The sequence below is a fragment of the Chiloscyllium punctatum genome, chromosome 45 (assembly GCF_047496795.1).
Source record: "Chiloscyllium punctatum isolate Juve2018m chromosome 45, sChiPun1.3, whole genome shotgun sequence".
Classification (NCBI taxonomy): Eukaryota; Metazoa; Chordata; class Chondrichthyes; order Orectolobiformes; family Hemiscylliidae; genus Chiloscyllium; species Chiloscyllium punctatum.
Genome location: NC_092783.1, coordinates 57,506,984 through 57,531,239, shown reverse-complemented (window position 1 = coordinate 57,531,239; position 24,256 = coordinate 57,506,984). Strand labels below are relative to the sequence as shown.

General features: G+C 40.2%; 1 protein-coding gene across 4 annotated transcripts in view; it reads right to left on the bottom strand.

Annotated features, from left to right (window-relative positions):
• The window catches only part of tmcc2 (transmembrane and coiled-coil domain family 2), a 158,267-nt gene extending 134,225 nt beyond the window's left edge, over positions 1-24,042 (bottom strand). Inside the window, exons 1-3 of one of the 4 annotated variants that reach the window (XM_072563862.1) lie at positions 23,952-24,042; positions 23,447-23,620; positions 10,859-11,383 (exon numbers count right to left, since the gene is read on the bottom strand). In XM_072563862.1, the coding sequence (XP_072419963.1) occupies positions 10,859-11,383; positions 23,447-23,620 (699 nt within the window). In that variant the 5' untranslated portion in view covers positions 23,952-24,042. Of the gene's footprint in view, positions 1-10,858; positions 11,384-23,446; positions 23,621-23,744 lie in introns of all 4 variants that reach the window. The other 3 variants (XM_072563860.1, XM_072563861.1, XM_072563863.1) reach the window with 3 other exon arrangements.
• Positions 24,043-24,256: the final 214 nt, after the last annotated feature.

The window sequence follows — 24,256 nt, the reverse complement described above, 5'->3', positions numbered from 1 at the left end:
GGGGAAAATCTCCCTTTAAATATACTTTATGTTATTTTTATTTAGGAGTAGTTCTTAGTTGTTTAGATTTAACAGTTTTAAAGAGTTTTTTTTTAAATATGTGAATTGTTTTGGTCTGTATTCAAAATCTTTTGGGTGAGGTTCTTCCTCTGGCTTGCCTTGATGATCATGGCAAGCCATTCGTTTGGGTGGTGCATGTGGAACGTCAAAGGGAGCCACTCGCCAATCAAAAGGAAAAGGATATTATCAAGTCTTAAAAAGGGTTGACGTCGCTCTCTTACAGGAGACACATCTACTTGATAAGGAGCACCCGAAGCTGCAACAGAGTGGGTTTGACTAGGTGTTCTTTTCATCTTTCAGCTCAAAAAATAGGGGAGTAGCCATTCTTATTCCGGAGAATCTTCCCTTCCAAATGCTGAGCCAGATTAAGGAGGAGTCTGGACGGTATATATTGATTAAAGCCTTAATTTATGGAGAGGAGTACGGGATTTTGAATCTTTATTGCCCTCCATCACACCCTTTTAAATATGTCATGGAAGCGTTCTCTAAGTTGATGGCTCTCACGGTCCGCCATACAATTATAGGGAGAGATTTTAATTGTATCCTTGACCCAGAGAGGGACAGGATACCTAGGAGCTCTGCAGGCATACCTTTGAGATCTAGGCAGCTGGCAGATCTGAATGGGGAGTTGGGGCTGGTAGATGTGGGGAGGTGTCTCCATCCCGAGGGTAGAGACTTTACTTTCTATTCTAACTCACACAAGTGCGATACCAGAATCGACATTTTTTTGTCCCCTCGACCCTTTTGAACTCGATATTGTCTTGTAAGGTAGGTAATATAACTATTTCTGACCATGCTGCAGTATATATGGAGGTTAAGACTAGTGATGATGTGATAGGTCCCCGACACTGGTACATGGACCCTTTTTTATTGGAGAATAGCAAGTTCATAAAATATTTTTCACAGGAATTTAAAATCTTCTGGGATATCAACTCAGGCACAGCCAGTAACCCCTCAACGATGTAGGAGATGGCAAAGGAGAGGCCTGGTCATCTCATATTCTGCGACCCAGAAAAGACAAAAGGGAGAGCAACAGCATCTGCTCGAGGCTCGCCTTAAGGCAGCTGGGACAGCGTATGTTGATAGGCCCTCCATTACTAAACTACAGCAGCTCACAGCCTTTTGGGCAACCTTGAATACCGCATTTTCCCAAACAGCAAAGCAGAGGCTATTCGAATACGGTGATAAGCCTGGCAGGTATCTAGCGTACCTTGCCAGAAAGAAAAAGGCTCCACAAACCATTACATCTATTAGAGAGTGTACTGGTACCCTGAATTGTAATCGTAAAAAGATCAATGCAGCCTTTAGGAAGTACTATTTTGAATTGTATAAGTCGCAGGACTGTGGGGACAGACGAGGACGATGGAGTCTTTCTTTAAAAATCTGGACCTCCCAGGCCTAACCTCGGAGCAGGTGTCATTCTTGAATGCCCCCCTGGCAACCCAGGAAGCACAGAAAGTGGTGAAGCAGCTTCAGAGTGGCAAAGCGCCTGGACCAAACGCATTCCAGGCTGAGTTTTATAAAGAATTTATCGGGGAACTGGCCGGACCATTTATAAATATATATAACTAGTCATGTAGTCAGGGTTGCCTCCCGCCTTCGCTGACAGAAGCAAATATTTCTCTCATTCTTAAGGGAAAGACTCCAAAAGACTGCTCCTCATATAGACCCATATTCTTGTTAAATGTGGATTTTAAAATTCTCTCAAAAACATTAGCATTTAGACCGGAGAGGGTCTTACCATTCATTATAAAAGAGGACCAGGCGGGGTTTATAAAGGGTCGCAGATCAACTAATAACATTAGAAGAGTCTTAAATATGGCACAAACCTGCCTGCAGGGAGTGATACCGGGTTTAGTTGTCTCCCTTGTTGCAGAGAAGGCATTCGATCGGGTAGAATGGCCATATCTTTTTTGTATGCTGGAATGGTTCAGCGTTGGAGAAGTCTTTGCTAAATAGGTTTCAGTATTATATAACGACTCCAAAGCAACGGTAATCAGCAATGGTTTAAGTTAGTCTCGGCAGAGGCTGTCATCAGGGGTGTCCTCTCTCACCATTATTATTTACGCTCGTGATTGAGCCGCTGGCGGAATCTATACGAACTGACCCTAACATAACGGCTCCAGAGGTTGGATCAGGCAAGCACAAAATTACTCTCTATACAGATGATGTCCTCCATTCCTTAAGTGATCCTTTGACATCTGTGCCCCACCTAATTCAGGTGGTCAATTTATTTGGTATTTGGTATTTATTTGGTCAATTTTGTGAAATTTGAGGCCATGCCGTTGGGAGGCCATGCCAGTATATCCAATTTTCCGGACGGATCCGGTTTTCCCTTTCGACGGTCACTAGAAGGTTTTCTGTACTTAGCTATTTTATTACTCCGGCATTTGGTCAGCTATATAAAGCGAATTATACACACTTATGAGGGAAAATAAGACATGAATTTCAACACTGGGAAGATCTCCCTATATCTTGGTTAGGCAGAGTAGCCTAAGATGAATATTTTACCTAGTCTTTTATACCTATGAGAATGCTCCCCTTAATGCTGCTGAGACAGGCATTGCGTAAGCTTTATGGTTGGCTCGGCTCCTTTATTTGGAGTCATAGAAGGCCCCTTATCAAATTAGAAAAGCTGCAGCTTCCACAAGTAAGGGGAGGGCTGGACTTTCTGGATTTTAGGAGGTACCAGTTGAGCTCCCTACTATCTTATGTAGCTGATTGGATCTCTTGTGACCCACAATCAATCTGGTTAGATATTGAGGCCTCCCAAACAAAATGTCCCCTCATCAATTTACTATTTATGGACAAGATCAGAATTATTATGGATTATTGTAAAATCCCTATTGTATTAAATACTATAAAAAGCCTGGAGGATAATGCGACAAGACAAGGGTAACCTGCAAAAAACACCTCCGCTTATACGCCTTTAGTGGGAACATTAGGATTCCAGCTACGGCTGACCGATGCTATATTCAAAATCTGGGAGTCCTGTTTGGGAGATCTGTTCGATGGCGAGATTATGATGTCCTTAAAGCAGTTATGCCAGAAGTTTGGGCTGCCCAGCAAGGACCTCTTTTAGTATTTTCAAATAAGAGACTTTATACAAAAGAAGACCACACTGATAATCAACCCTTATAAATCGGATAGGGAAAGGAGTGTGCTTCAGCCGATGGGTCCGCCCTCAGAGTACTCCCTAGCACCGACTTTGCAGTAAGGTATCGAAGGACATGGAACCGTTATATAAAACCTGGAGTCAAGAATTAGAGTGGGAAATCGCCTTAGAAATGAGGGTAGACGTCTGGGAAAATGCCAGGAAGATTGCTATCTGTAACAGAACTCAGGCTACTCAATTGAAGGTGCTCCACAGGGCTCACATAGCACCTGAACAACTTGCAAAGTTCAAGACAGACTATCTCCGATGTGTCCTAAATGCAAAATTGAAGTTGGCAGTCTCATGCATTGTCTGTGGACATGCTATAAGATCCGCAGGTATTGGGACAGAGTAATAAATGCCTTGACAAAGATTTTTGGTACGGAGATTGATTTGGACCCAGTGTCCCTACTCTTTGGCTCCTGGGATTTCCCCTCTTTGGATGTATGCGGGACGAAATTATTCACTATCTTTTCCTTTTATGTGAGGAAAAATATTTTAGTGAATTGGGTATCCAAAGGTCCCCCAGGACTTTCAAACTGGTACAGAATAGTCATGGAATATATCCCCCTTGACTTCCTTACGAATATGGTGCACCAAAAAATGGAATTATTTTATAGAACATGGCAGCCCTTTTTGAACTATACTGACACGGATATTTCGGCCATATTGTCCAGGGCCTTTGTTTAGCCGTGGTAATGGTTCTGGCTGGTTCGGGGGCCCCTGGGAGGAGGAATCCCCTATAAATATGGGTTTGTTATGACTTGATATAAATCTATTTTGAGTAGGTATTTAGTTATTTGTTTACTGTTAGTAATGTATGATGCCCTATTTTATGTTTTGGCTGTTTGCAGAATAGATTAGTGGGCGGCACGGTGGCACAGTGGTTAGCACTGCTGCCTCACAGCGCCGGAGACCCGGGTTCATTTCCCGCCTCAGGCGACTGACTGTGTGGAGTTTGCACGTTCTCCCCGTGTCTGCGTGGGTTTCCTCCGGGTGCTCCGGTTTCCTCCCACAGTCCAAAGATGTGCAGATCAGGTGAATTGGCCATGCTAAATTGCCCGTAGTGTTAGGTAAGGGGTAGATGTAGATGTAGGGGTATGGGTGGGTTACGCTTCGGCGGGGCAGTGTGGACTTGTTGGGCCGAAGGGCCTGTTTCCACACTGTAAGTAATCTAATCTAATCTAATCAGATTAGTTAGTTTTTCTTTTTAAATTTCATATTGATGCCATTACTATATTGTAAAGTTTGTATTATTTTGTATTATTAGTTTGTATTATTTTTGTAATTTTGTAAAAAATCTTTTAAAATCTTCTTATTCAATAAAAATATCTATTTAAAAAATTGCAGCAAAAAATTTCATGGAAGCTGAATCAAGTGTCATACCTACTGTGACGATGCTGTCCCTTTAAAAAGGTTATTTTGTCCTTTTATTTGAAGAAATATCATAAAGACAGAGGTGCCAAAGAGTCTAGCCTAACAAAGGAAGGGGAGTGGCCAGTTCTCCCAGTTCAGATTTTTATCTCATTTGTTTTTTTTTGTAGCTACAGCAGTCAAAAGATGTAAGTGTCCACAGGCGTTGCAAGCTTCAGTAAAGAATTCCTCTGACTTTCTTCTAAAATGTCTCTTTGGAATTTGTTCGCTCCTGCCTGTAAGAATCTGTGTTAGAATTTACTTTTTGGTCAAGGGGTGTGCTTACAGGATGTTACTGTATTGGAACAATTAATTAGTAATCGTTACTGTATCAAGTCAGTTAAGTTTTTCGCAGTTGTTATTCTATCTTCCACTTTCTTTTGATCATGTTTTAATTGTGGTGTTTACATGAATTTTGTTTTACTTAAATCCAAGTAGTTTGACGGCTGCATCACACCTGGCACACCCACTTCACATCCGCCTTTAAAATAAGTCAGGGTCTGAGCCAACTTCTTAAAATAGTTTGAGGGGGTCTGGCCTGGTCCATAACACTACAATTGAAATTAATTAATTATCTTAATGCCCATTTTTGAGGATTTATCATTGCCAGCCAAGAATGGCAAACAGCAGCTTTTTTTCAAACCCTATTATTGATTACTACACTTAGTCAGGAAATTTATAAACAAGCAAGTCGTGAATAAATTACTGCACTATACATAAAGGAAATCAGTAGACTGATTTACAACCTAAATTTGATCCGCAAATTTATTTCCCTTAGAGGTTGAAGTTCAAATTACAGAAACCTGCAGCTAAATGCCCCAGGAGTAGCACTTTGCCTTATGTCAACGAAAGATTGCGGCAGAAATACCCACCACTCTCCCTTTGCACCTACTTTACTCTTTACAAAAAGATGATAATTTACATACCAACAGAACTTACCCAAATGCATGTTTTCTACAAACACTCTGAAAAATATTCAATAGGCACAGAGCAGATAAATTGTTAACACAGCCTGGCGACATCTGTATTACTAACACTTTGTGGTATAGACACACATGAAAATTTTACTCTCTTGTTGATTTGTGTTTCGATTTTGATTACTGACCTTGATAATTTTTTGCAGCAGCAACTAGAACTTCACTGTTTTTGAAAAAGAAAGTAGACAAGCAGGAGGCTGGAAGAATACAGCAATCCAGGCAGCATTACGAGGTGGAGAAGTCAACATTTTGGATAGAAGGGTTATACCCGAAACTTTAACTTATCGATCTCCTGATGCTGCCTAGCTTGCTGTGTTCTTCCAGCTTCCTGATTGCCTACTTTGGATTTCAGCATTTGCAATTTTTTTGTCTCTTTGAAAAAGAAATATCCAGAGCAAACAGAATTCAGGTTTTTAAAAGCAATCCAATCACCTGATATGATCCATGAAAAGAATTTCAAAATCACAAGGTATGTAAACTCAAAACTGAAGGAAAAAATAAAATCGACAGAGCACCTGGGGTTGTGATCCAATATAATAAATCCTATTTTGTCCAAGTTGTTTTCCGAAGGGTGGCTGAAAATCAGTTTCAGGAGCACAAATAATGGGCTTTTCAGTGAGACATAGACTTCTGTTTTCAAAAACAAAGTAGCTGGTAATATTTCCATTCAAGAAAGCTGTTTCAAACCCCCAACACCATAGGTTTAGAACAGAAACTATCTGTATATTTTCCTTTAAGAAACAGGGTCCAAATCAGGAAACTACTCATAATTAAATAGATATTTGAAGCATACAGGAATTAAGCAAGATGGTCAAAATTCAATCATTGCTCTCCTTGTCAGCTTCACATATTCCAATCTTCATAAACTTGGATCAAATCAAAACTCTTCTGCCCATGCTCTAACTTGCAGTATGCCATGTACCCACAACCCTAGTGCTTGCTGATTGGGTACTGGACCAACAAACATTTCTCGTGCTCACGACTCCACTCTTCCTCCTTTAGACAAACCCTTAGAGCACTCCACATTGCTCCAATTGTGATCTTGACAGCCTTCATTTCCTTTGAAAGCAAAGTACTGCACATGCTGAAGATCTGAAATAAGACCTTCATAGCAGGTCTGACATCAGTGAAGACAGAAACAGAGTTTACAACAATTCTGAAGAATTCATACTGGACTCAAAATACTAACTCAGTTTCTGTTTCTATTTCTATAGATGCTGCCAGATTTACTGAGTTTCTCCAGCACTTTGATTTTACTTCATCTCCATTGTCCCACTGTTGTGATGTGGGATTTTTATAAGCCAATCATAAAAGTTGTAAATTTTCCTCCCCTAAGTCTCCCACTACTTTCTGCTCCATTTAAGAAATAGCTTTTGGTCTCTTGAAATCCCTATATTTACTCCATGTCAAATTTTTGAGAGATTATACAGTGCCTTTAATCTAGAGAAAAATCTGAGGAGTTTACTGTATTTTGTTTACAATATAGATTAGACCAAGCAGTCTTGATGCGTCAAATGATCAGTTTTTATGCTGTGGCATACAATGACCCCATTTAAGCAGAAAATGTTGCTTGATCCTCGAACATATTGTTACATACAATCAGAATTATGCATTACAGGAAAGCCCTTTGGCCCCTCACGTCTGTATGGCTAACATGGCCAGAGAATGTTTGAAACTGACTTTGGGTGACCTAAATAACTGTTACAACGCGGAGGTCGAACCCTTCTGTTCATTAAACCCAAACAGCCAGAAAAGCTCATCAATGTCTCATAATCTGTTAATGTGTGTGTGAGTGACAGAGAACTCCTAACTTCTACTATTTAAAGAGAAATAACAATTTCATTTCCTAACTCTAATAGTGAACACTAAACAAAAACTATTCAAAAAATCCAAGCCCCCCTTTTTCTTAACTACATACGATTTGACCCCAACTCTTAAAATAAATGCTGTTCCAATACCACAATTAATAAGCATTACACTAATCTCAAGACAGTCTGTTTCTCCGCTGTGTTCAGTCTTCTGTTTGACCTTCCTCTGTTGACAGAGTATATTTAAAGGAAAAGATAACTTTTAACAGAGAGTGCTTTCTTATTTCTTTGACAGCAAGATGTTAGACAGGCAGTTAGCTCTCCAGCTCTCCAGCAGTCACTCTCTGACCAATTTTCAAAATACCTGCATTTTTTCTTACGCCCCCACCCACCAACATCGTACCGTTTTATTAGTCCCGTGTTGTCAAAACAATAAGCTCAAACTCAATTGGATTTTAGTATCCTGGGCATAATATAAACTAAAAGGCAGCACAGTGGCTCAGTGGTTAGCACTACTGCATCACAACGCCAGGACCTGGGTTCGATTCCTCCCTCGGGCGACTGTTTATGTGGAGTCTGCACGAGTTTCCTCCAGGTACTCGTTTCCTCCCACAATCCAAAGGTGTGCAGTCAGGTGAATTGGCCATGCTAAGTTGTCTGTAGTGCATTAATCAGGGGTAAATATATGGTAGGGGAACGGGTCTGGTTACTCTTTGGAGGGTCAGTGTGGACTTGTTGGGCCGAAGCGTCTGCTTCCATACTGGAGGGAATCTAATCTAATCTGGTTAAATTCAAATTATTGTCAAAACAGCAATCAAAAGTCAGGTATCCATTTAACAGCTAGTTGTTATATGTATCAATTTTGGAACAGCTCATCTCCCAGCCTTTCCATTCGGACAGCTGAGCCTGCACTTTAAGTTTACTTCAATATTCAGAAAACATTCTATTTTAAAGTGAGCATACATGTTTTCGACTTCATAATATGAGTACTGCATGCAAAATTCAATTTTTGTTAATTACTTCCAAGACTCCATGGTACTTTTGAGGAGTAAATCAGTGCCTTTTTAGAAATTTTAACAAATGTATAACTTAATAAATGCAGTAACCTGAACTCAAGTTATTCAAATCAGTATAAATTTCAAAGAAATCAGGAGTTCGGCTTCAAAAGACAGAAGAATTTACTACAATCGCATTGCAAAATATAAAATCGAGAACAAATAAGAATTTGAGGTGCACAGGAATTGTGACGTTCTAGACACAAGTCACAAAAAGTAAGTATGTAGGTTATCAGGAATCCTAACGGGATGCTGTCCATTATTATGAGAGCAGCTGAACATAAAAGTAAGGATGTTAATTTCAGTTGCGGAGGGCACTGGTGGGACCATATCTTGAATAGCAAATGCAATTTTGGCCTTCATATTTTAGTAAAAATCTAATTGCATTGGAGATGGTTCAAACAAAATTGATTGGACTGATGAAAGCAAAATATAGCGGATGATAGAAATCCAAAGAGAAAATTTAAAATGCTAGAGAAACTCAGGTCTGACAGGATCTGTTGGAAGAGTAACATCACTCTGAAGTTAAACATTTGACTCAAACAATAAATCTCTCTACAAATGCTGCCAGACCTGCCGAGTTTGTCCAGCATTTTATGTTGCTGTTATACTAGACTAACACATGAAATATATCATCTAAGAACAGTTGGACAAACTGAGCATGTTTCTGCTGGGACTTAAAAGTATGAGGGGTGACTTAATTGAAGTAAATAAAATCCAGTATTGACAAGGGGGATATAGAAAGGACGCCTCCTCTTGTGGGTTCGTCCAGAACAAGGGGACACTCTAAAAATTAGGGGCTGCCTTTTCAGTGCAGGGACCAGGAGAATTATTGTTTTGCCTTGCCACATTTTTTCTTGTTTCTTGGAACTAAAAGCTGAAATTGAAGTTGGACTGCGATAACTGCATAATAGAAAGCTTTGCGCAGTTGGAAGAGCTATCCTATGCAATGTTGTTTTTGTTGAAGCAACGAGGAGGAACTCAAGACTGAGCAGCACTGAGAATCTTTTGAGTTAAGGAAATTCTGCATAAATACCTCTGATTGATTGAGCTGTAGCATATCAAAAAGTTTTAAGTGGCAAGAGCAGCACAGAGTGAAAAACATCCAGAACCTACAAACAGAAAACAACCACCTCTCCTTCATTTTTCCAGTGTGGTGAAAAAGGCAAAAACCCAAGAAAAGTTGAAAGAAAGAACAAGGACAAGAAGAGGCACAAGTTCATCTGATGACCAATCCAACTGAATATCAACCATATCCCTGGAGATAACAACATATCATAACTGTAAAAATCAAAAAGGAGCAAGAGGAAAATAACTTCCCGCAACATGGTTTGGAATTTTTATGTCCCCAATTTTGCTTACCCTGCATATATTCTTTTTCCACCAATAGTATGTATGTTAAACCATTTTTCTGTTATGCGTCTTAATTGTGATTAAGATTGCATGTATTTGGGTTTTAACATATAATTTATGTTGTGTAAATTAGAAATTTGTTCCTTTCACTGCTCTTTATCGCTAAGTATGTTTCAATAAATGGAGGTATTTTAGATGTTACTCAAAAAAACCTGTGTGAATTGCTTTTGGCCTCAGTAGCAGTCAGTCAGGTAAATTAGTAAACTTTGTGGTCTCAATGAGGTTTTCTACACTTATGCATGTGGTGATAGCTTTTGGAATAGTGGGACACGATTATTTGCATATTTTGCCCAGATAAATCATGACAGGGAGCTCTGCAACTTACAAACTGTTTGTCTCAGAAGGTAGAAAAGTGAGATCATGAAATATTTTTAAGGCAGTGGCAAATATGTTCTTGTTAGGCAAGAAAATAAAAGGTTATTAGGGATATATAGGAATGTGAAATTTGAAATGCAAACAGACCAGCTCCAATGGCGAAGCAGGCTCGAAGGAATACATAGTCTTCTACTGCTCCTCTTTTAATGAATACTTTCTAAAAATCTATAATTTCCATTTGTAACATCTGCAAAATGTACATAGTTGGCTATTTTAGTGGAGTCTTCAGTAATGCCATCATCCACATTGAGTTTAAAATCCACCAAAATCAGAGCATACCAACATATGAACAAAAACAAGGGTGGGTCACTCAGTCCTTTGAGCCTGTGACACCATTCAATAAGATGTGATAGTAACGTCAAATCCACATTTATGCATACCTCCTGTAACCTTTCAACACCTTAGCAATCAATAATCTATTCATCTCGGCCATAAAAATACTGAAAGATCATGCATCTACTGACCATTCAAGAGGCAATGTCCACAAGGTTACCTCATCGTTTGAAATACCAGGGATGCATTTGATTTGATTTGATCAATTCTCTCATCACAAGGCTTGCAGCAAAAGTTTGTGATCTGAAACGTAATAGGAAAATACTGCACCTTATCTGTGATTCGTTCCGATTCATCCCCTGTTGGGTGGAGGATACCAATCTCTCCCGCAGTAAATGCCGAGTCTGTGGTGGATGACGACCTTGGTCTGTACTGATGCTGCTGCAAAATTGCAGTCAGTGAACTGTCCTGAGGTGCCTTTCGGACAAGATGTGGACTCCCTTTCTGGGTTTCAGTTGGTCCACTTTTTGACCTTCTGCTACTGCTATGGAGGCTGGCTCCTCTTTTGATGGATGGTCTCGATCGAATCTGTTGCAAGACTCTGTTGAAGGCTGTGGGACGGGCAGGAAGATCATGGAGGGACATGGCATAAGAGACTCGGTGCATCTCAGGAGATCGTTCCTTTTCATCTGCAGAATCATGATCAGAGTGTCCATGAGGATGGTGGTAAAGTTGAGAAGATTCTTGCATACTCTGATCGCGCTCCCGAGACCGCTTTCGATGATGGAAAAGTTGCTTCAGACCATGTCCAAACATACCACCTGAACCACCTCCTTCAGATAGCTGCTGAATTTTCTTTAAAATAAGAAGAATAAAAATATTAGATCCACACCCTCGGACATTTGTTTCCACTCTACCCTACCTTACCTTACCCCAAAAACAGCCCCCAAAGCACCATACTTCATTGTTCAACATTAACCATGAAACAAGTTTGGTCCCAGACTTCTGCTCACACCAATCTTTTAACATTCTGTTCATAGGAACAAAACAAAATCAAAGAATATACTCCAGTGAAAATAGTGAACATAGACTTTCTGAAATTCTGATGTCAACAATTTTTCTTCCTGGTCTGTTTTCTACTGAAGTGGATTATACTGGGATACTGGTAGCAATCTATTCAATTTGTTCCAATACAACGTTTGAGGCTGTTTTGGCACTGATCATTTGGAGAACTGGGGTACAGATACTGCCCCACAGAAAAGAAAACCTGGCTGAATAAGGTTGTAAGCCTGGAACAATTTATGGTATGGGAAGAGGAGAGGATATAAAAACCAATTTGCCACACTTTCCACAACTTTCTACACTTCGCTCACAGAGTTCCACAACAGCATCTGAGTATCATGCTCAAATGGTTCATTTCCACATGAGAACTTAGGCAGGTAACAGCAAATGTCATGATCTATTCAGTTGTGATATACTCCTTGTTGTTGAATAGTGTATCGACCAAGTCCAATCAGGCAGTCATGGACATGGACACTTTTCAACAGGAGGAACCACATGCAGGAACGCCAGGCTATTTAATTTGTTGCTTGCTTCCCAACCCGAGTGTGCTGAAACCAACTGCTTTATTTGTTAGATTGGATAAGATCCATATTTATTGTCACTGAACATATTTTTCTTAAAATGTTAGACATAAAAATATAATGTTAACATCTTTCCTATGCTTCTGAATGATTATGAACTTGTACAATCAGTTAATTGCTCCAACTAGATTGGGGTCTTGAGTGCACTTTATCAGCACAGATATGAATATGCATAATTGCAGGCAAATACAATAGACATGACTGAATTACAGTCAACACTTCATCTGTAATTTGGGTCGAGGTAAACTGTATTTAGGAATATTTACAAGATACAAATATATCCTGTTATTTATCGCAAAACTTTGTTTGGCATTGAACTCAGACTTTTATCAAAGCAATCTAGTCTCAAAATATAGACTCTGCTTTGATTAACTGCTGATATAATTATTGACAGCGGTACTGGGTGTGTGCGCCAGCTTACAAACTTTGTTTACACAAAGTGAAGATGAATTTCTTCAAACTAAAATCATTTCCTCCTGAAATGGTATAGCTGGTGAGGTTTCATGTCCATTGCCTGGTCTGTGTTGAACAGGATTACAGTCGTTGGGACACTTCATTGATTTCTGCAACTTCAGGTTTGGAAAGAATAAATGGAGGGAAATTGCAGAAATATATCAAATATACTAAAGTGATGCCTTCATCCATGGTCATAGAATAGCAGTCATAACTACCCTTCACAGGTGGGAATGCCAGTAAAAGAATCAAGTTGCAAGCAGATCAAGAAAAGTTACTCATGTATGCAGATACAGAACAACAAAGAGGATTTTCAGTTCTGATTTAAAGAGCTTTAACTTAAAATGTTAATTCTTTCACTTGAAACAGATCCTGCCTGATCTGCAGAGTCTTTTCAGTATTTTCTACTTTAATGACAAGAGGAATTTAACTGCCTGCCTGACAATTCTGAGGCGTGTTTTACATGGGAGCTTTATTGTTATATCAACTTAAGTAGTCATATGACTGGATTGCAGTCTATTCTGACTTCTTTTTGCAAAACACTCCCGGTCATAAATGCCAAAAGTTGACATAATTAGAAAAAATACTTTATCTGGTAAACCATCAACTTGGTGCTACTCTATCTACTGGGTGGCTCAACTCCTGTTCGCACTCAAGATGTCCTTGATCATCAAGCTCAATGCCTCCAAATTCATTTCTGCAGTATAGCTATGACAAGTTGAACAAATATATCCCATCTCGTAGGCGGCACGGTGGCACAGTTAATTTGCCTCACAGCGCCAGAGATCCGGGTTCAATTCCTGCCTCAGGCGACTCACTGTGTGGAGTTTGCACGCTCTCCCCGTGTCTGCGTGGGTTTCCTCCGGGTGCTCCGGTTTCCTCCCACAGCCCAAAGATGTGCAGGTAAGGTGAATTGGCTATGCTAAATTGCCCGTAGTGTTAGGTAAAGGGTAAATGTAGGGGCATGGGTAGGTTGCGCTTCGGCGGGTCGGTGTGGACTTGTTGGGCTGAAGGGTCTGTTTCCTCACTGTAATGTAATCTAATCTAATATCAACAACTCAGAATTCCTTTATAACCACCTTTAGCATAATATAAACAAGGTCACTGAACCAAATCCATTGTTTATGATAAAATAAACTGATTAACACTGTTCTGCAAGATAAAACAATGATTGAAATACATAAAATTTAGCCTTCAGTAACTGCCCTCTATGATATATTTTACAGTATACCAGCCTGGCATTTTTGCTGCAGAAAATATAATTCAGAACAGAAGGTGGAAAAAAAAATACTGGGAGTACTTATGTCCTTCTAAGAAAAATCCTATCGCCCAGCAATATCTCACTCACCCAGGAGAATAAACTATTAATTAATACACAAACCAAATTAACTGAATTATCAAACAGATTCTGGACATATATTGGTTTACTCAACCCTCAGGCTAAATGAGAAGCAATTTAGCAAATTAAAATAAATCAAAGAACTGTAGTTGCTGGGAATTCGAAACAAAACAGAAATTGCTCGAGAAACTCAGCAGGTCTGGCAGCATCTGTGGGGAGAAAGCAGAGTTAACATTTCAAGTCACTGGACTCAAAAACGTTATCTCTGTTTTCTCTCTACAGATGCTGCCGAAACATGCAGAAGTGATGTGTATTTTAGGTCAAGCAGTTCAACCAATTTGGATGGAGAAGAATGGGACACAAGATGTTGATAAATAACAGGAGCTCTATCCCTCCCATTACCATCCTCATCATGAGTGGCAAAAATCAACTTGAAAATAAAATAATGAAGATTTTTTATTCATGACATTGTCAAGAGCTATTGCTCCTGCCAATTTCTTATTTACTGTAAGGCCTGAGAGTTGAGCAAATAACCTTTGCTGAGGGGAATAGAACTTTGACTTATAATGAAGCTTCCCCCCCGGTGACATCTTTCACAACTTGTCTTGGCAAGCTGGTGGAAGTAGTAATGCAGCACTCACCTCCATATTACACCACAGCCTACACCGTATTCTTCCAGCACATTCTTGCCCATTGAGTTGTCACCTTGTTCCATCTCTCTCACCGCTCTTCTAAGAGCTTCTTTTTCTGCCACCTTCTCCAGAACAGCAAGAAGTACCCATTATGATACGTTCACTGCTTGCACCAATACACTCCTTATCCTTAATTTCAACCTCCATCACAACTTATCAGCTCTCTTGCTTCACTCACGACCCTCTTAACCTAAAATGTCTCCCTCCATATAAACTCACCAACCAACATTCACCCATCTGCATTTTACAATCTCACTTCATCTTGCTAGTTCTTCCATTACAACTGCAGCCCTCATCTCTAATCCTTCATGTCCAAGGAAAGCAGACTTGAAAGGAAATGGGGGATAAGTGGTTTAGACTGCCAAATCTGGTCAGACCACAGGGTTCTTGCTATTTGTAAGATATGTTTCATAAAAATCTGAAAAAGTCATGGAATGAAAATGGGGGATTTATTTTCCCTCAGAATGCATGAATTAATTTTCAGCAACACACTAAAATAATGTTTTAAATATGTAATAGCTGAATAACTAACAGAAATTGATTGCTAATTAAATAAGGACTATACACTAAATGAGGAATAGAGGTAAAGAATAGTGTGGACCCACTGTATAGGTATGGATCTCTTCCACAAATGGCAGTGGATGCTGAATCAGCTGTTAATAAAAAAAACTCTCTCAGATTTAATATTCAAGTGTTAATGGATACAGGCAAGTAAATGGAGATCGGCCACAAATCAGCCATGATATCATTGAATGGTGGAACAGGCTTGAAACGCTACATGTCCTACTCCTACTCATATGTATCAAAACATATTCGTTCAAAGTCATAAATTACATTCTATCAGAGTATGGAAAAGGTAAACTTTTCCTACTCGTTCCTTCAGTAGCCTTTTCAGAGACACATTTCACCACACTATCCTCCAACATCTCTCCAATTCTATCTCATTGAAAGGGGCTGCTGTCACCTGGTTCCACTCTTATCGATCAAATCAAATGACTTGTATTGGATTTCTTTTACTTCCAACACGGTTATCTCTGGTCACAAATTCTTGGTCCTCTCCTCTTTCCCAAGTTATATTGTCCAAAGGCACAGCACCAATGTATACATGTAAGCTAACAACACGGAGGTCTCCCTCATCACCGCCTATATTAATTCAATTATTGTTCCTAAATTATCAGTCAGTTTATTCAACATAAAGTACCAGATAAGCAAAAATATCCTCAAGCAAAATATTACAAAAACGAAACCATTTTTTTTCTGTTCCTGCTCCAATCTTGGTTCCCTAGCATTCATCTGAGATTAAGCTGGCTTGTTGACAACCTACATGTAACATTTGATTCCAAGATAAGCGACTGATCTCACCCATGTCATTATCGAGTCTTCTCATTTCTGCCTCTGTAATATCACTTGATTTTGACCCTACTCCACTTCATCATCTCACTTCTGTCTTTATTACCTCTAGACTCAACAATTCTGATAAATTCCTGGCTGGTTCACCACATTCTGTCTTATGCAAACTGGAGCTCAAGCAAATCTATGTTGCCAGTGTATTAACGCCCAGCGAGTCCCTCTCACCACTGAACATAATGGCTCCTCATCCAAGCAACATCCAACATCTTGATTTTTAAATCTTCATCCTCATTTTGAAGTCCCTCCATACCATCATTAAAATCTCTAAAATTTCCTCCAACTCCACAATCCACCAAGAAAGCTGCACTCCTCAAATTCTGGTATCTAGGTCATGTCCAATTCCAACTGTTCGACCATTTACGGACATCTTATTAGCTGCCCAGATATTGAAGTTCCAGTAGACTCTCTCTACACCTTTTAGCCAAACTCCCTCACTTTCCTTCTTTAAGCTATTCCTTATATCATACTTCTATGACAAGCTGTTTCAGAGCGCCAGGGACCTGGGTTTGATTCCAGCCTTTGATGACTATGTGGACGTTGCAATGTTCTCCCGATGTGTTTCTGCCAGGAGCTCTGGTTTCTTCCGACAGTCCAAAGGTCTACAAATTCGGTGGACTAGCCATGATAAATTACTTCATAGTGTCCTAGGGTGTGTACTGAATCTGGGAAGGATAGTATTCAGAGGGTCCGTGCACACTCGATTTCCAAACTGCCTCTTCCTCCACTGTATGCATTCTATGACATCATACTTTTTTATAATCCTGCTATGTTCCTTTGGGTCATTTCATACCATGAAAGGCTCTACAGTGATTAAAAAGCCAAGCAAATTCCCAATTTCAGGTTTGCTGCAATTGCAAATACACCAGCTTTTTTGAAGATATTCTGCAATGAAACCAAACTAAATAACCAATTTATTATTTCTGAATCCTTCAGTTATATTTCTATGCTCATTAAAAAGAGACATATCAGATTTTACTCCAGCAGATTTTGTCCACAAAGTCAGAATAGAGCAAGCAATGGTACCAAATAGTGTTAACTACTAAAATACCAGAGCTGAACACTCAAGTTATGCTATTAGTTCAAAGGCAGTAAACACCGTAACTTGGAGATCCAATGTACCTCTTAACCCATATAGTGGAATTCAGACCACAAACTGCATTATCGCTGCAGAAAAAAAAATAAGTCAACCAATCTGATCATCTTGCATTTTTCTGCAATGGCTGTTAAGTATTAGAACAATGGAACCGAAATGCAACATTTCAGAACAACAGACAATGTCTTAACCCTGTTCCTGCCTAGATTGAAGACTAAGCATGTAGCTAAAAGAAATAAATAACTGCAGATGCTGAAAACCTGAAACAACAACAGAAATTGCCGGAGAAACTCAGCAGTTCTGACAGCATCTGCGAGTAACACATCTACACCACTCACTTCTGCAACATGGTTGAGAACTCAAAGCAAACACTGTGGGATCCATGCTCTGCAGCCCACAAGTACAGTCTTTTCAGTGGTCAGATAGAAATTGAATATAGTAAATTAAGAAAGGAGCCACAGTTTCAGGGATGTAGCAAAGCAGTTTCGTTGTATTTATTGTATTTACTTTAATTTATATTTCTTTCGTTTATACTTTAGTTCAACTGTCATTTTTGCTCCGTTGATCTGCTTTTCATCTTACCTTCCCCTCGTACAAGAACAATCTCACAGTTACATTCTGTTCCTTAAGCAGCACTGCATAGTCCAAAAAATGAATATTTTGCATCAGTATTTACTGTGGAAAAGTTTATGGAAGATATAGACTGTAGGGAAATAGATGGTGACATCTTGCAAAATGTCCAGATTACAGAGGAGGAAGTGCTGGATGTCTTGAAATGGTTAAAGGTGGATAAATCCCCAGGACCTGATCAGGTGTACCCGAAAACTCTGTGGGAAGCTAGAGAAGTGATTGCTGGGCCTCTTGCTGAGATATTTATATCATCAATAGTCACAGGTGAGGTGCCGGAAGACTGGAGGTTGGCTAACATGGTGCCACTGTTTAAGAAGGTGGAAAGGACAAGCCAGGGAACTACAGACCGGTGAGCCTGACCTCGGTGGTGGGCAAGTTGTTGGAGGGAATCCTGAGGGACAGGATGTACATGTATTTGGAAAGGCAAGGACTGATTCTGGATAGTCAACATGGCTTTGTGTGTGGGAAATCATGTCTCACAAACTTGATTGAGTTTTTTGAAGTAACAAAGAAGATTGATGAGGGCAGAGCAGTAGATGTGATCGATATGGACTTCAGTAAGGCATTTGACAAGGTTCCCCATGGGAGACTGATTAGCAAGGTTAGATCTCATGGAATACAGGGAGAACTAGCCATTTGGATACAGAAATGGCTCATAGGTAGAAGACAGAGGGTGGTGGTGGATGGTTGTTTGTCAGACTGGAGGCCTGTGACCAGTGGAGTGCCACAAGGATTGGTGCTGGGTCCTCTACTTTGTCATTTACATAAATGATTTGGATGCGAGCATAAGAGGTACAGTTAGTAAGTTTGCAGATGACACCAAAATTGGAGGTGTAGTGGACAGCGAAGAGGGTTACAACAGGATCTGGACCAGATGGGCCAATGGTCTGAGAAGTAGCAGATGGAGTTTAATTCAGATAAATGCAAGGTGCTGCATTTTGGGAAAGCAAATCTTAGCAGGACTTCTACACTTAATGGTAAGGTCTTAGGGAGTGTGGCTGAACAAAGAGACCTTGCAGTGCAGGTTCATAGCTCCTTGAAAGTGGAGTTGCAGGTAGATAGGATAGTGAAGAAGGTGTTTGGTATGCTTTCCTTTATTGGTCAGAATTTTAAGTACAGGAGTTGGGAGGTCATATTGCGGCTGTATAGGACATTAGTTAGGCCGCTGTTGGAATATTGCGTGCAATTCTGGTCTCCTTCCTATCGGAAAGATGTTGCGAAACTTGAAAGGGTTCAGAAAAGATTTATAAGGATGTTGCCAGGGTTGGAGGATCTGAGCTACAGGGAGAGGCTGAGGCTGTTTTCCCTGGAGCATTGGAGGCTGAGGGGTGACCTTATAGAGGTTTACAAAATTATGAGGGGCGTGGATAGGATAAATAGACAAAGACTTTTCCCTGGGGTCAGGGAGTCCAGAACTGGACGGTATAGGTTTAGGGTGAGAGGGGAAAGATATAAAAGAGACCTAAGGGGCAACTTTTTCATGCAGGGGGTGGTACGTGTATGGAATGAGCTGCCCGAGGATGTGGTGGAGGCTGGTACAATTGCAACAAAGAGGTATTTGGATGGGTATATGAATAGGAAGGGTTTGGAGGGATATGGGCCGGGTTGGGTTGGGATATCTGATCGGCATGGACGGGTTGGACTGAAGGGTCTGTTTCCATGCTGTACATCTCTATGACTTTAAATCATTCATCACAAACAATGACAATGAGTTCAACTGGATGGTGAGGAGGAGGAGGATTCCAGGCTGACTTCCTCCCACCACCAACACTAAACCCAAACCAAACAAACCCCCACCCCCCACCCCCCACCCCACCACCACCACCCTTCAAAATTATCTGGGATGGAGAGGTTAAATACACAAATTAACTGGTCTCCTGACTCAGACGGGATAAATCAGCAGACCGGAAATGAGGCCTGAGCCCCTCTAAGCTATATATCCTCGCACCACAATGCCCAAAGCATTGATGCAGGTTAAACAGGAACATGTCTCCCACATTAATTTTTCCTTTTCTCTTCCACTTTATCCAAAGCACAATATTGACTTCAAAACCCCCATGACATGAAGCTATGTTTCTGTCACAGCAGACCGTGTGCCTTTATTCACCTGGCCATGAAGAAATCTACCAGTAATGTTAATTTCTCATGGGAGAAGAGGGAGCTTTAGGTATTTTGTTTCCATTTAAGCTTGACGTAGTTTGGCATCATGGTCAGAAAATAATTACACAGAAGACAGGAACAATCAAAATTCCTCTTAAATCATGAAGTTTAGACTGAGTTGAAGTGAGAGTGGATCAGAATGAATCAGGACAGGAAATGAGGGAGAAAAAACGGGTGCAAAATAAAACACCATACAAATTCATAAATGGCACTTATTCAAAGAGCAATCACTTTGTTTTAAGAGTGAGTGCAAGAATGCGGTTGAAAGAAAAATTTATGAGTATAATTTATTTCGGAAAGCTCCGAAATGCCTGTCTACAATTACAGCTCTGTCAGGTGAAGTTGAAAGCCAGCATTATTGTACTAAATTCCAGAGAAGGCTTGAAGGGCCATATGATCTGCTCCTGCCCCTATCTTGCACGCTTTTGTGTAACAAGGAGTTTCAGACTGAAATACTGCAGGAGAGGGAGAATTCTCACATTTGGGCCTCAAAGTAAATGGTTGCCATTAAATTGGCACCTGCAGCTTTACTTTTTAAAAAAAAACACAATTAGTGGATATGAAATACCACTGGACTAAACAAAAATCTTCTACTCAGCCGTACTACACCTCCTCCAAGTTAACGATTTGTCCTCAAACAAAATACTGAACGTTGAACCAGTCCACCAGTTATACAATGCCAGAGAAGTAGTAGTCATTTGTAGTCATGGTATCATGGAGGAGGATCAGGACCCTGAAGTATTTTTGGACATATTCAACTTTTAATTGCAAAATATATTTTTCAAAGAATGGACATGTAGCCAGAAGATAACAATAGATGTAATTTCAATAGTATGTGGAGGGAAGCCCTGGAATGTCACACTTCAAGGTGTCAAGCGAACTTTATCAAAAGACAAAGGCAAGTCAAATCAAACTGGACCACAATTGCTTAAACCTACAGAGATAAGAATGGGCTGACAAACCACACACAATTGCCTCAACAAAATCTCTCTCAGATAGATGATGTCCCAAGCTTTCATATTTTTACCATTAATGAATGGACAAAAATAAAGATTAAATTCCAGTTTCAGCCAGGTCTGTGTATGCTAGTGTGCACAGTTAGGTGCTGTGCTTTTAAAAAAACCCTGTCACCCATCCCTGTGCTGTAGATAATTATAAAGCAAGTTTCTCTCTTGGTGAAGCAGGAAAGCAAGTGAAACTGCAGTCAAAAGGAAACCCGACTAAGGCCTTTACTGACCTGCAAAGACAAACATCAGGAAACAAAGAACTCATTTACTAACATTAGTGCGACTTGTGTCACCCAAGGCTGCAATTTTCCACTGTGCCCTTACCGATCAACCCAGAGACTGATCCTTGTAATGTTTATCTTTTTTTGGACTCACTACATATTCTGAATCGCCATGTATGTGCATCATTATTTCTTCTTGCTTTCAGTAACCAGTAAACTCACTTTTTCATAAACTCAAAAAAACCTGTTAAACCTAGCTTTAAACATATAAATTAATTTGGCATGAAAGAAAAGAATCCTTTATAACCTAACCTTGTTACAACCAACCATATGGGCAAGTTAATCAAGAAGTGAAACCAACTCATTGCACCTCTTGCAAAAGCTTGACAATTTGGGATATCCTGTCTGGGACTGTAATAACTTGGGAAATGTTCCCTAGAGATTGATCATATTGATGATGCAAGAAATGCTGATTCATTCACCATAAATTTTCAGTTTTAAAACTGATCAAAGCGCAGGGGTAGGAGCAATATGTCGGAGGTCGAGGGAGACAAATGAAGTGCAAAATGTGGCACCCTGAATTACATCTCTATTCCATTGTCATAAACAAATAAAACATACAGCACATGGAGACTATAGTAGATGACATGCAAGAACAACAGTGAAAAAGCTACTACACAGACTTCAAACTGTTATTGAGGTAAAGTTACCCCATGCATGACGAGTAATAATTTGGATGAGAAAAGAATTAGTATAATTAATTTGAATTAGTTCATTAGATGCCACTAGTAGTAATAGTACGAAGAGTTTTATTTTTGTTCTCCTTCCAGGAAGGGCTCAGGTTTGGGACACAGCAAAACAATACTGTTATCTATTATTCATAGTAAGTTAAAAACATGGACCAAAATGATAGGCTATGCGTTGCTACTACATCATTGAGTTATTAATCTTCCTTCCTCATGGAAATAAGAGCATTCTGTTCAATGTCATATGCTTTACTGGGTTCTATTTATAAAAATACACCGCAGTATTTGCTTCTATTAATCAACAATGAGAGCACAAGGGGGCAATAATGAGAGTGTAGTGAATGGCCATTGGTGAATAACAAAACAGTAATAAATTTGAGAGGTTCAGACAATGTCAAGGAATCGTAAAATTGAAACGTGACCAATTTACTTCGACAAGTGTAAGACTGGATTATGGTTCTAAGCTCTTTGTCAACCACTTATTTCACTTAAAAACACAGCGAATCTGTAATACATTGAACAAACTAAAATTACTGAAGGTGACTTGATTTATTTGATTTGCTACTTTGATCTTTAGAAAGCTATTTCTTGTGCCATGATTCTAATTAAATAGCTAGCTTCAGTTATTTTTCCTTACGTGAGATCTAAGGCAGCAAGTCTCTGCAGGCTTCTTGGCTGTGCAAATTGGTTGAAGACAGTATTGTGCTGAACTCATGTACCCACACCCACGATCCAACAGGATCTACTGGATAGTTATGAAGACAGGCTGATTTTCCACTCTGTTGGCACAGAGGCGGTGGCCAACAGCCCCACCCAGACAGATCATAGCCCAGCTGAAATAAAGTAACAGCACAGATCACCAGATTCAGTTTGGCTCAATCAAAGGAAACCACTTTCGGCAGCATGCATGATTGAAATTTAATTTCAACACTGAATTATGCACGAACTGCACCTTTTGCAGAACTATTCGCCTGTGATCCCAGTTGTTTACATGATCAGGAACAGCAATTCCTCAGTGCCCAATTACTCAACCTTATATTTCCATTCCAAAACTCTAGATTTAAAAAAAGCTAATAATTATTTAGACCGCACAAATCATAAATAAAGAGTCATTCAGTGGTTTGCAAACCACCTCAGTGGAATATCAGAGGTCAACAAAACTTATTCAGACGCTGGGTTAAATTTGAAATCAGACAAAACACACTCTTGATTTCTCTTTACCTTAAGTCTGATTGTCTTATTGATCAGCCCCAGAACCGCTTTTCTATAGGTTAGCTAAAGCAAGGCAGAGGTAGTGAGCACTAATATCAGGCAAGATAAAACATCCCACACAACTAAAAGTTTGAATGCAACCCGCTTTTACATAGCACCTTGGACACAGCAAGATACCCCAAGGTGCCTTACAGGAGATTCATTGGACCCATACGAGAGCACAAGGCAGAGAACCCAGTGAAAGAGGTAGGATTTTCATCAGCTTATGTTGTTAGTAGAAAAAAAAAGGAAGAACCTATTTACTCGCTGTACCTTCAGGTCTTGAGTTCTGTTGTTGCGGGATGGTGGAGGCAGTGACAGCGATGGGCAGGCTGCATCTGCTGGAATAGCATCACCTTGCTGCCTGAGCGCTGCATCAGCACCAACTCCCAGCCTCGGCCCCTGCTCCTCATCCAGGGGCAGCTCGTCAGACTTGCACCGCTTCATCTGCGGAAATAAAAGGGAGGAGGTGGGGGGGTGGTGGTGTAAAAGTGGGATCTTGCTGTGTACACCCAGTAAAACTCCCACAGAAAACGCGAATCAAAAGAGAGAACCCTGAATTAAACATTACCAGTGACTTAAAAAAACGTACTCGCCCATCCATTTCAATCCTCCATCCCAAATGCAAGGCGAAATCAAGACTTTGAGGCAAATTTTCATGGCGACACCGCCTTTCGATTTTCAGCAGGAAAATTACCTCGGCGGGTAAAATACACAACACTTTGCTTCATGAATTTACAAATCTAGTAGATTTAAATAAACGCCAATAGATATTTACATTTTTATTTTTTTAACCGCCATCACCAAAGCCCCTTCGACGCACCGCCGCCTGACTGAGACGAACAGCCATGTCCGCGGGCTCAGGCGGGGGCGGAACTAAGTAAAGCCCCGCCCCCTCTGCGCCGACAACCAAACCTACCCACTGACCGGGAGCGTCAGCCGATGATGACTGACACCCCGCCACCCAATCGGAAGCGGGAGATGCGTGAGATGGTGTGGGCGTGGCCTGTGGGACCACATTCAAGGTAGGTTGCAGCCACTGTGGTTTTTTTTTCCCCTTACCTATCCCCACCAGTGGTCTAT